Source organism: Ammospiza caudacuta, chromosome 3 (genome assembly GCF_027887145.1).
Source record: "Ammospiza caudacuta isolate bAmmCau1 chromosome 3, bAmmCau1.pri, whole genome shotgun sequence".
In the NCBI taxonomy this organism is placed as follows: domain Eukaryota; kingdom Metazoa; phylum Chordata; class Aves; order Passeriformes; family Passerellidae; genus Ammospiza; species Ammospiza caudacuta.
The window spans coordinates 113,155,367-113,168,127 of NC_080595.1; the positions used below are offsets into that span (position 1 = coordinate 113,155,367).

The 12,761-nt window shown below is 41.4% G+C and overlaps 1 protein-coding gene across 1 annotated transcript in view; it reads right to left on the reverse strand.

Annotated features, from left to right (window-relative positions):
* Positions 1–338: 338 nt before the first annotated feature.
* Positions 339–12,761, reverse strand: part of CDC5L (cell division cycle 5 like) — a 31,887-nt gene continuing 19,464 nt past the window's right edge. The window contains exons 15-16 of the mRNA XM_058801793.1: positions 3,065–3,277; positions 339–976 (exon numbers count right to left, since the gene is read on the reverse strand). Of these exons, the coding sequence (XP_058657776.1) occupies positions 872–976; positions 3,065–3,277 (318 nt within the window). The 3' untranslated portion in view covers positions 339–871. The remainder of the gene's footprint in view (positions 977–3,064; positions 3,278–12,761) is intronic.

A 12,761-nucleotide genomic window follows, 5' to 3' on the forward strand; every position in this document is an offset into this window, starting at 1 on the left:
CACCTTTCCCTAATTCTATCCTTACCCTTCAAAACAAAGCAATGAGACACTTAAATCCTGTTGGGATGTGGTGAAAGGAGAAGAAAACCCACAGCTTCCTTCCTACCCCATACCATGGGCCACAAAGCAGCAGATGATTTACAAAAATTAATACTTCGAAAATTTAACAGTACATCTTCTACTGAAATCTATGGTTCCATTAGGCATTAGGCCATGCTGGGTGTCTTTACAAAATTTATCCCTGCATGCGTCCAGGATGGGGAGATTATGCCAGTGTGACCATTAGAGCACCTAGATAAAGCTGGGAGTGTTTATTCACAGGCACAGAGAAGAGTTGGAACATGGTATTTATTATCTGTACATCAACTATCCTGCACAGGTAATTCCTATTACAAATTATTCATGGAAAATAAAGGCAGCAGCAGGGGGAAGGGAAGACCAGAAAAACAAAGGAGGGCTGGGATAGGTGAAGATTCAATTTTAGTTAAAAGACAGACATTATTACTTCATTGTTTTTTTAACATTCCAGATTTATTCAACAGACATTATTCTGTAGGCATCTTACAGGTCTTAAGACTGGTAAAACACTAGGAATAACGTGATAACCCTAGCAAATGAAGACATGGCTGAAATCATACCAGAGTGATTTTTCTTTTCTTTCAATAAAATTTTGGACATTTCAATTCCATTTTTAACACTGGCCAGAGCTATTCATACCTAGAGCATTTGGAATAGTCCATTGAAGGAACAAAACTTGACAAGATGGAAACAGCAGACTACACTTGATTTCTGCAACTGCTGGCAAAAGCTGCTGGAGAAGTATCTGCATACTTTAGAAATGTTATATCAGTGACAGATGGAATTTTGTGCTTTAATACTTTGCTTGAAAAGTCTCTTTATCCAACATGAAGTCAGCAAATCTCTGCTGGAGTTCCTTTTCTCTCTCCTGCTGTCGCTGCACATCTTCCTTCAGACACTGTAAGGAAAACATCATTAAACAACCAGTCAGTTTTCCACCAGTCACACCCATGAGGATCATTACCAAAGGCTGTATTTTAGTTCTTCTAGAGGAAGAGCTCAGAATTAAGATGGAACATTGCTGAAATTACTTACTTCAAATATAAATGTATAACAGAGCAGTGGATGTAAAGTATCAAGAATCACAGTTATTTCAAATGTCAGGTAGCTCACTCTGTTTTTGACAGCAGCTAAGATCAAATGCTTCAAAAGGAGAGATTTCAAATTGGAACCTTGCCACTTACTAAAAACAGGTGCTATTAGCAGCTATCAAGTGATTTAATATGTTTTAACTGTTATCTTTCAGTAAATCAATTAATCACTTTGAGTTTGTAGACACATCTATCAGCATTATCTAAATTATCTTCACAAAATCAGTTTTAAGAACTGATGCATTTTAACTTTTTTTAGCAAGTGGTTGAGAATATCTATACCTCAATGGAAGCCTCTGTTCTGGAGGAAAAACCACATTACAATAAGAATTGTGCTCAGGTGAACAGTTATTCCTTGGTGCCGGTTCAAACCTACGACTGAGTCTTGATTAAGGGCTGTCTCATTAGCTGAATAAAAGGAGAATATCCTAGAGATCCTTAAACTAAGAAAAGTGGCTCCAAGGTAGTGATTTCAGGTATATACCAGCATTTAGTGTGCTGGCTTTTAAGGAAGAAGGAGGTTTTAGACAAGTTTTACATTTACCCAAAGCTCTAAGAGTAATTAAAACCAAAACAAACCAAATCAAGAGAGATAGAACTTGTGCTGATATGCATTGCAGAAGACTTATAAAATAAACCACACAAGGAAATAAAAAACCCCAAAGTTAAAGAACACACTGTCAGATTAGTCCCAGCCTCTAATATGTGTATCACAGAATCTTTGATACTGAAGTAAAAGACAGATGAATCTGGTAACAGCCAAAAGTGTAATTTTAAGAGAGCACTAAAAACTTGATACCAACTCAGGCTGTAAAGGTCAGTGTTGGGGAAGATGAAACAGGAATGCCTTATAAATATGATTGTCTGGCAAAAGATTTTGAGAATATGGAAACTATAAGCGAGATTGAAATGAAAGCAAGCTTTGAGATCCCTCAGTTACTGAACAATGGGAAAACAATGGTGTGGCTGGCTGAAGGTAATCCTCTTTTGTGACCATGTTCACAGGGGTCAGAGGATGAGGGAAGAGATGAGGATCTAACTCCATGTTTCAGAAGGCTGATTTATTATTTTATTATATATATTATATTAAAATTATACTAAAAGAATAGAAGAAAGGACTTCATCAGAAGGCTAGCTAAGAATAGAAAAAGAAGGAATGATAACAAAGGCTTGTGGCTTGGACAGAGAGTCTGAGCCAGTTCACTGCAATTGGCCATTAATTAGAAACAGCCACATGAGACCAATCACAGATGCACCTGTTGCATTCCACAGCAGCAGATAATCACTGTTTACATTTTGTTCCTGAGGCCTCTTAGCTTCTCAGGAGGAAAAATCCTAAGGAAAGGATTTTTCATAAAAGATGTCTGTGACAATCCCCTTTTGATGAAACAACACCCTCTGCTTGCAGACAGGACCAAGGGTCAGAGCAAACCCTACCAGCTTGGCAGAAGGGACCCAAAGAGTAGTTTTGAGGGTTTAAAATGTAACACTGTATGGTAATGTAATGGTTCTTATAGGCTGTATGTAAATGCTACAGGATTTGTATCTTGTACTAGATTGGCTAGTGAGAATTACAATATTCAGCACAGAAGATTTATTGTATTGTAACGGGAACCTCACTCTCTTACCCTCTTATCCTCTCTCTCTCTCATCCTCTTTACCACTGTCTTTACTTCTCTCAGTCCTGCTCTGAGCTGTGGCTGGCAGCTCCCAGCAGGGCCCTGCACCCAGGCCCTTTGCAATAAACCCCAAATTCCACAACCTGGCTTCATCTCCATCCATCCTGACCATCCTACCCCCCGATGCTCCTACAGGTCAGAGCTCCTGCCTTGTAAAAACATCTTTTCCACGAGGTGCCTGTGTGTGACCTCAGGTACTGGACTGTGGAATCTCACCTCCAGTCTCCGAGGGATGGCAGCATCCTCGTGCTTCTTCAGCTCCTCAAAGGTGCGCAGCTCCAGGTGGGCCTGCTCGATCTGGTCCCACAGATCGTTCAGCTGCTTGATGAGCCCCATTGCTCGAGACTGGTAACCCCCAAGGAGGATCTTCAGCTTCTTCTCCATCTTGGCAGCCCTCTTGGCTTCAGTGGTCATGTGGCCTCTGTTGATCTGCCAGAAGGAACACAAGAGTTGTTTTAGTTACACAGAATTCAAAAGAGAAAAAAAAGAATAAAAATATATCTGTGGAATGGTGTTGAGTTGATCAAGTTCTTTAATTTCTATTAAAATAATCATACTTCACGTTTTACAACAATCTAGGCATTTTGGATTAAAATCTTTATAATATACATAATACATCTCTAAAATTGTAATCCAGCCAAAATCCATAAACAGACAAGTGACACAAATTACAAAATTCTGTCACCTGGGACACAACACCAATAACTGAACATATTTGTGTTTATATGCTATAAATGTTGTATAAAGCGTTTATAAATAGAAAAGGTAATAGAAGTCTTTGTGTATTTTTCCATCTGGGGTAAAATTAAATGAGCAACTGAAAGAATGAAATAGCCATCAGAATTTTAAAGGCATCAATGAAATCTTTAACACTGAATCCCAATCACAAATGGCCTAAAGATGAAGATTAAATTATATTGAATATTTGGAAGAAATTGTTCCCTGTGAGGATGGGGAGACCCTGGCACAGGTTGCCCAGAGAAGCTGTGGCTGCCCCATCCCTGAAAGTGTTCAAGTTCATGTTGGACAGGCTTGGAGCAACCTGGGATAAGGAAGGTGTCCCTGCCATGGCAGGCAGTGGAATGAGATGATTTTTACAGTCTCTTCCAGCCCAGGCCATTCTATGATCCTATGAAACCAAGAAAGAACAAAGGCCTCCACCACTGAGCACAACTGTGAAGAGGTACAACAGCTCACATCTCTAAACACGGACATAAGGTTCCCTGTTGAAGCTTTTTTAATGGCTTTTAAAGGCTTTTTCCTTAAAAGAAAATAACCCAACAAAACAAATTTTTTTTTAGAAAGGACTGTGTGAAGAATGTCAAGCTCAAGAAAAAACTGAACTTCTCATATTTTAATTTTTGCCACATTTAATGATATATTAGTGCAGAACATGAAATATGATATGAAAGTTTCTCAAGTATTAAAATATAAAAGACTAATTCAGAACCAGTGTCTGAGTCACCAATCCTTGCCTCATTTCTTTAAAAATCAAAGCTTTGCTGGTGAATGTTCTTACATACAAAGAAATTACCAATCATCAACCAAAATGCAGCACCTTTTCATTGCTACAATTACTCAATACATAATTTATTTCCAATGAAACAGAACTCCTTTGAGGAGGAACTACTGAAGAGGGATCTGCCCTTCACAGTGATAACTACAGTCAGCCATCACAGTCTCACACACCAAGCTACTGCAAAGTGCATTTCATCAGCCTTCCAACTGTACTAAGTACCCTCTGTTACACAGCTGCAGGTTTCTGTAACGTGCCCTCCTACTCCTTAACAATTTATTCACTCATTTAGAACAGTTTTAGTTGGTGGTGCAGAGATAAACAAAGTGAATGGTCAAGGGAGCAAACGGTTAATGAGTGAGTGAAAGAGAAATTTGACTTTCTGAGCTGTCTAGTTTGCTCCTGGGGAGAGCCCTGCAGACTGCTACGCTTTTCAAACTCTGCTGGCAATGTAGGCTTAAGCTATGCCCAAGGTGCTTTAAGCATACAGAAAGGCGCCTCTTTTTCAATATTTATATAAATCTAGAGAAAATTAAATAAATAGATTAGGGATTTGTGAGGATACTCTCTGATGGAAAAGTATGAAAGCTTTAAATGTCTTCATTGGTAAATAATATGCTATTACTGCAACAACAAATACAGCTCTGCGGTCAATGAACTATTTTCCAATTACTGTTTCTTGGATGAAAAATGTATGCTGAGCACCACTGACATTTAGAGATCATGGAATAGATGGATGCACAGGCAAACAGAATTCTGTTTGTAACAGAGGCCTAATGTAACAAAGATCAACTGTGCATGTTGCTCCCAGCATTACAGACAATGCAGAGTATGGCTGGTATGAAATGAAACTCCCATCACTATGTCACTCTTCAGAGAAGACTAAAAAAGACCATTTAGAGAAGTTCCACTCTTCTGTCATCCTGAGTGAAGATCTCATTCTTTACTGTGAGGGTGGTGAGGCCCTGGCACAGGTTGCCCAGAGCTGTGGCTGTCCCATCCCTGAAGTGTCCAAGGCCAGGCTGGATGGAGCTCTGGGCAACCTGGGCTGGTGGAAGGTGTCCCTGCCCATGGCAGGGGGTTGGAATGAGCTGAGCTTGAAGATCTCTTCAAGCCAAACTATTCTGTGATTCCATGATCTCTCAACAACCTAATTTCCTAACAAAATGTTAAACACTGAGTACCTAAGGGCATAAATACAGTTAGCAGCACTATCCCCACCATACAGAAAAGAGACTGGATCAGGGCACTGTGGTAATAAGCCCTGAATTATCCCCATGCTCCAAGTACCACCAGCAGCAGTGGCAGTATTGGCTTGGTCTCACATTTTTACAGTCTTCAGTTGGGATTCACTTTGCTTGGCTTTAGACGTTAGCATCTGAGTTTGTCACAGGAGTTCTTTCTGTCATCAGGAGAGAAACTGGCAACTCCAGGGCATGGCTCATCTAATGCAGGGCTTTGGGACAGGATTAAACACCTCTGTGGAGGGCTCTTCACTGATGGTGATGGGAGCACAAACTGTTTGTTGAGACACTGTTATCCAAGACCAGGTAGATCAATCCCACCCCAAGTGTATACTATCTTAATGTGTATAATAAAGCATTTTTAAATTTAAAGCTTCTAACAAAGCCAGTGCAAGTCTAATACTTATTACAGTATCAGACGCTGATTATTTAAGCACTCTTGAAATTTTCAGATAATTTGACTTAATATTTCTGAGTTGGTCTGGCTATTGGACTCTAAACTACTAGAGCTCCTTAGGTTGTATGTTCCTATACTGCTTTCCCACTCAGTTCCTTATCCCATCTTGGATTATCACAGGCCTCACTGTTGTGAAAAGACAAAAACAAGAAAAGAAAAGAAAAAAGCCTCCCAAGTTTCTAAAACCAGAAATAACAGTTCTTTCTTCCTTCTCTGCTTAGGGAGAAATGTGAACACTCACTACCTTTTCCCTTCCCTCCCAACTAGAAAATTTTAGGACCTACTATGAGAAGGTCAAAAGGAGGTCTCAGCTTTTGTAACAAATACTATTTATTAAAAATTGCTGACTGCTGCATTAGTGCCAACAACTGCATATAATTTCAGTTCAAGCTTCATAAAATTTTAAGGGTCAGATACCAAGCTAAAAATTCCAAGCAGTTATGAAGAGGTGTGTTTAAACAGTAGTCTACATTAAAGCAAAGAAATAGATTTGAGTAAAATCTGACAACCATTTCCCCCTGAACCTAACAGAAAGAGTAAAGACATTTGAAAGATTTCTCCACTTATTTATTTTGTACTGTTCCTTGGCCAGCTTTGGTTCTGCTGACTTTTATACCAGCAACAACAAAATGAGAACAGCATGTACAGACATGGGGTAAGATGATATATGATGTTAAGGCAAGTGTGAGAGCCTCATCCCATCCCAAATCTCCAATGTAAAAGCTTCCCTCAGGACTCGTAAAGTGGTGTTCAGTTTTCAGTACTGCACCAGAGAACCAAGGAAGAGAAACCAAAACAAGCAGCAGACAAAAGAGCCAAAAGAGCAACAGACATAACTAGAGGTTTATAAAACATGATCTAGAAAAGGGAGACTGACTGGAAAACCAGGGTTTGTTTGATTTGTTTTTCCTCTGCTGAACAAAAAAAAAGAGAAAAAGAAGACACAACACTCTGCTTTAAATATCCCGAAGTTAATTGTGAAAAATTCATCTGTTCCTACTGCTACTGAGAAAGGAAGAGGGACTTAAATTTGGGAAGGAAATTTTAGATGTTAGTTGTAAGGTTTAACTAAGGACAACGAAGGACAGAGAAGGACTCCTTATGAGAACAAACATCCACTGGGAAAGATTTAAGAAAAATTGACCCTGAGGAAGGAAGAGCTCAATTGCCTTAAAAACTTCATTTTCAGAATTCTCATCTCACCAGGTCTACTGAGGACACCCCTCCTCAGTTCCAAGGGTTTTTTGCTGTACTGACTTGGTTTGTTTTCCTTCCCTTTAATGTGGAGCTTCTGGTAATCCCTGAACAGCATTAAGCTCTCTTGTCTTTTAATTGATCTTCCTAATCACGCTGGATGGATTAAACAAACATGGAAGAAAAACTGCTGCATGTCAGAGCAGAGGCACAGTCAAAGTAAACCAACCTGTTCCGTGACCTTGGAGAATCAACATCATCACAAAGCTGCCTCGCCTGAGCACAGAAATCCTGTGCCAGCTTCAGCCACGCCGGCTGAGCAAAGCACTCCTGGAACACACATAGGACTACTCTAAACCTTACTGCAACTTCCTTCCTCACCTCAGACCCACACACGGCCCTCCCAAATTCAGTTCTGCTGGCAGGAGATGCATTGACTTAATTGGAATGGCAGGTTTGTGAGCTTGGCTCGTGCTGGTTCAGCTGCAGTGTCTGCAGTGAGAGTGCTCAGCTCGACAGCAGCCTGTGCTCCAGGCCAGGCACCTCCAACCACTCCAGGGACAAGAACCTCCACACCACAGAATCCTCTGGCCATGCTGGGGTCATCTGCCTTTACAAGCTTATAGTGCACTCAACAAGAGCATGTTTAAAAAAAAAAGTCACTAATTTCCCTACTTCAAAATGTTTTTTCAGTTCCAAGCTCTTGGGCAGAATTCTCCATTTTTGGCTTGAAACATTGTTATCTCTGTCTAGAGTTTGACCAGGCAAAACTCTCTGTAGAGCCCTGCCTGAGTTACCCCCAGGTTAGTGAAAGATAAGTCAACTCTGCTGGAAACTGAGGCTTGGAGTTGGTATCAAACCAAAATTGCATGTCCAGTGTAGAACAATAAGGCCTCAATCTATTAAACAACATTAGCTCAGCTCATTGACCAAAACCACTTCATGGGCTTGACACAATTTCACATTTCTCCTGTGGCAGTAAAGATCACAGAATCAGAGAATGGGTTGGAAGTGACCTGAAGGATCAAATCACTCCAACCCTCCAGCCATGGGCAGGAACACCTTCCACTAGACCAGGCTGCTCCAAGCCCGAGTCCAAGCCCAAGCTGGCCTTGAACATCTCACCTCCAGTAAGGTGCTCTACTTAATGTACAAGGGAGAATGTGGATCGTGAAGTAAAGGGGCTGATCAGGATCAGAGCAGTCAAAGAGGAACTGAGCTTGTAGCTGGTAAGACATGAAAAAGAAGAAATTCATTCTAATTGACTGGGATCGCACTAAGTTTTTTATGAAAAGATTCACTTAAAAAAATCCTCAATTTAAGGCACTGCTGGTAAGTAACTACAGCTTCCCAACTGAAACTAGACCAGATGTTCAAAGCTTGCACAGCAATATAAAGCTGCCTTTTCCCAGTTTAACAGGGGAGCCCCAGATAAATTCCTGTATTGTACTTTGTCACGTAGATCATGTACCACTATGACTTACTGATATCTGCAGAACACTGCTCTCTCTACTCACAGCCAAATCTAATGACTCAGAAATTATAATGACTTGTCTTCAAACACCATGAGTCAGTGTGACTGCTGAGTAAAAACAATACAGGGTATATGAAAAGCAAGTGTTCCTACAGGGGCTCACAGCATCCAACCAGAACTAGAATAATCTAGGAAAGTTACTGTGCAAGTCAGTAGTCATTGCTGGTCTACAGCCATGACATTAAAGCCTACTTTGAAGATTTTTATTTGAGAACTGCTTCTAAGACCAGCAGTTTTATGAGTGATACCCATGTATGCTCCCTACAAAGAAAGGAGGTTGTACTGAGGTGGTGTCAGTCTCTTCTCCCAGGCAACAAATGACAGGATGAGAGGAAATGGCTTCTAATTGCATCAGGGGTGGTTTACACTGGATATTAAGGAAAAAAAAATTGTTATGGAAAGGGTTGCCAAGCATTAGAACAGGCTGAATAGGGGAGTGGGGAAGTCACCATCCCTGTAACTGTTCCAAAAATGTGTGGATATGGCACTTGAGGACATGGTTTAGAGGTGAACAAGATGTTGGTATAAGGCTGATGACTGGACTTGGTGATCTTAGGGGTCTTCCAAATTTAATGACTCAAGGATCCTATCTCAGTCACAGCAGAAACATGTCTAGAAAAGCATAGTTTATGATGAAAAACAATTTATTTTTACTAAACTTTTTTGAAAACTCTACCACTCATTGGGAAATAAAAACCTTGCATTAAGATCACAGACAGCAACACCCAGCAGAGGCCAAGAGCTTTGATTAACCACAAGCAAACATGGGTCACTGCAGTGTCTGGTGAGGTCACAGGGCAGTCAGCACAGTGTAGTCACCTCCAAACACCACTCCTGCACTACCAGAGTGCCTGCGCTGGCCTCTTCCAGGGGCTGACAAGGTTGTGGAAGCTCAATACAGCAGGAGCTCCGGGGAGATCCTGCAGCACACAGTTCTGGACAGTGAGGGTGTGCAAAGGCCTTTGCAATGACAGCTTGGTCAATGCTGACCTTTATTTCTAAGCACACACCAGATCCTGAACAATCTGACAGTGAAGACCCCTGACACCTCTCTGCTGTGATCCTCTGAAGTGTATTCCACGAGTGCAAGACATTAGCACAAAATAAAACATGTGACCATAAAAGCAATGCTACTCAGGATTTTCACCATATTTTAGTTTTGTGAGCAATTTCTCTGTTCCTAGTCCTATAAAATCTCTTATTTTCTACAGGTGCTTTCTGAGTACCAGCACACCTGAAAATGCAAAAGAAACTGCAAACTTTAGCACATAAACTAGACAGAAATTAAGAGAGAATCTCCAATAAACTAAAGTGATACACCCTGCAGCAGAGTGTACCAGCTATCCTATAAAACTCCACCTAAGCAAGTTGTTTTTAATCTGAATTAATTCAGAGGACTTGGGCTGCAATTAAAAGCAAACATCAACACTTTGATAAATCATCACCTTGATGTATCTTGGATACTGCAAAGAATAGTTAATTTACTAGATTTTGCACATACAGTGTGTCTTGAACTTTTCATAGGGTTCCAACAGCATTTATAATTTAGTAATCAACTGAAATGATAATATTAACTACAACAATTTTAATTAAAGTATTTGTATTCTGCAAGCCAACTTTATTACTGTCTTCAAAGGAAAGCAAAGATGGCAGGAAGTTTCTATGTTATGAACTACAAAGGGAAGCAACTAGCTTGTTAAAGAGATGCCTTTACTATCTCATTTCATCTTATAATGTTCCCAGTTTAACATATGTTAGTAGGAATGCTTTTCTTTACAAAGGTATTGTTTGGAAAAGAAGGGAGCAAAACGCATTTCAGAGAACTGAAGCCATTATCAACACAACTGCAAGCATCAGAAAACTCCAATTTCTGAAATCACTTGCTCTGCAGTGTAGCCCAGCCTTGGAAAAATATTCTGGATTTATAAAGTTAATGGTAAAATCAGAAAATTCCAGAAATCTAAGGTGTACCAGAGCCACATACTGAGGTCACAGGGATTCACCTGCATAGACCTAAACTCCCCATCTGTAATGCAAGAAAGCTCACAGACTAATCCTCCAACACTCTTAACCCACATTAATAACACATTCAAGAAGTCCAAAACCCTCAAAACAAAGCAATGAAAAGTATCACTAATACCCAGCAGTACACTCCAACATCAGAGCTACTGATGAGCTGTGCATCACTGATGATGCCTGGACAGGACACCCAGCCAAACAGAAGCTCTCACTTTGCCTCCTGAAGTTCATCAATAACAGCACAAATGTGTTTGTGATATCAGCATCCATTTGAGAAAGATAAATGTAATGTCAACATAGAATGCCACCACTAAACCACTCAGGCAGCGAGAACAGGACAATTAGAGGAAGATGAGTGTGTGTCCACACCATCAATCCAGCCAGGAATCTCTGAGTGATGAAGATAGACCCAGAAACAGCTTGGTTTTTCTGCACAGGATCTGCAGGGTGTCAGCAGCCCCATATGGAAGCATTAGACAGTGACTTCCCCATGTGTAGCTGTGCCAAATATCACTGCACCCTCGTAGTTTTTTCCCTCTAAAAATCTTAGTGCACATAAATGGGCAGAAGCAGCCCCCAAAACTGACCAACATCAGTTGCTGCTGCTGCTAAACTCTGTTTCACAGTTTCTACTCTTGTCACAAAGACAGCTAAGAGTACAAGCAAGTGTCTTGGGGTACCAAAAGCTGATCTAATATCCCTGCTTTTCATTAAGCTTGTCTGATACTTCCCATTAAAATATCTATTTCAACTGATATTGCTTTCAGACAATTTTAATTGGAAAAACATTAAAATGAAGGTGGGTTTTGTCATTGCTGAGAATGGAGTAGGAGAAAAAAATCTGTGCTTTTTTATTGCATATTCATTTGTTCATTAAACTGCTATGCTTTTTATTTATTGTTTAAGAAATGATTCAGCAGGTGAGCTATGCTTAAAAAACCAGTATATCTTCCTTTTAGGAAGGGCCTTTTAGGGTCAAGCCACAGAGCTGCACTAAACTGCATTTTGCACACACTTGGGAGAGATTTTCAGGTCAAATTTAACTTTGCACAGAGTCCACCTGCACTCAACAGCAGTGAGTTGAGAGAGGCAGCACAGGGCTCACTGCACCTGCAGGCACAGGGCTCTGCTGGCCCCACTGGGGTGGAATTTGGGAACACAGGAAAATGGAGAGCAGGATTGTGTGTGGAACTGCACTATGAGTCTCATCCAGCAGCACTCAGAGCTCCCAGGGGATGTAGCAACATTAGCCAGAGTCTCATGAATACAGTGACTGATAACAGACACAGAAGGGGTCAGGCTGGAAGGGACCACAGCGGCTCCTCTGCTCCCTCCTCCCTGCTCAAGCAGGGTCATCCCAGAGCACAGGGCATGGGATTGAGTCCAGGCAGTTCTGGAATATCCCCAGAGAGGGAGACTCCACAGCCTCTCTGGTCTCTGTTCAGTGCTTGGTCACTGCACAGGAAAGAAGTTCTGCCTCCTGTCCAGGTGGAACTTGCTGGGCTCAGTCCCTGCCCGTGGCTCTGGTGCCACTGCTGGGCCCTGGAGCAGAGCCTGGGCCCTGCTCTGCCCCTCCCTGCACACAGGGACACCCAGGGCTGAGGGCCCCTCTCAGCTGTGCCTCCTCTCCAGGCTGAACAGCCCCAGCTCCCTCAGCCTCTCCTCATCAGGGAGATGCTCCAGCCCCTCCATCATCTTTGCCACCCAGCACTGGACCCACTCCAGGAGCTCCATGTCTCTCTTGTCCTGAGGAGCCCAGAACTGGACACAGCATCCCAGATGTTCCTCAGCAGGCAGGGCAGAGAGGCAGGATCACTTTTCTAAGCTTGATGGTACACAGCTAACAGGATTTTGTTAAGTGTCTTTCACAGAGTCCTATGCAACGTTGACAGAAAATAAAACCTTTTCTTTTTTTTTTTGACGACTGTCCTGTGACTGCAGAGCAAAGA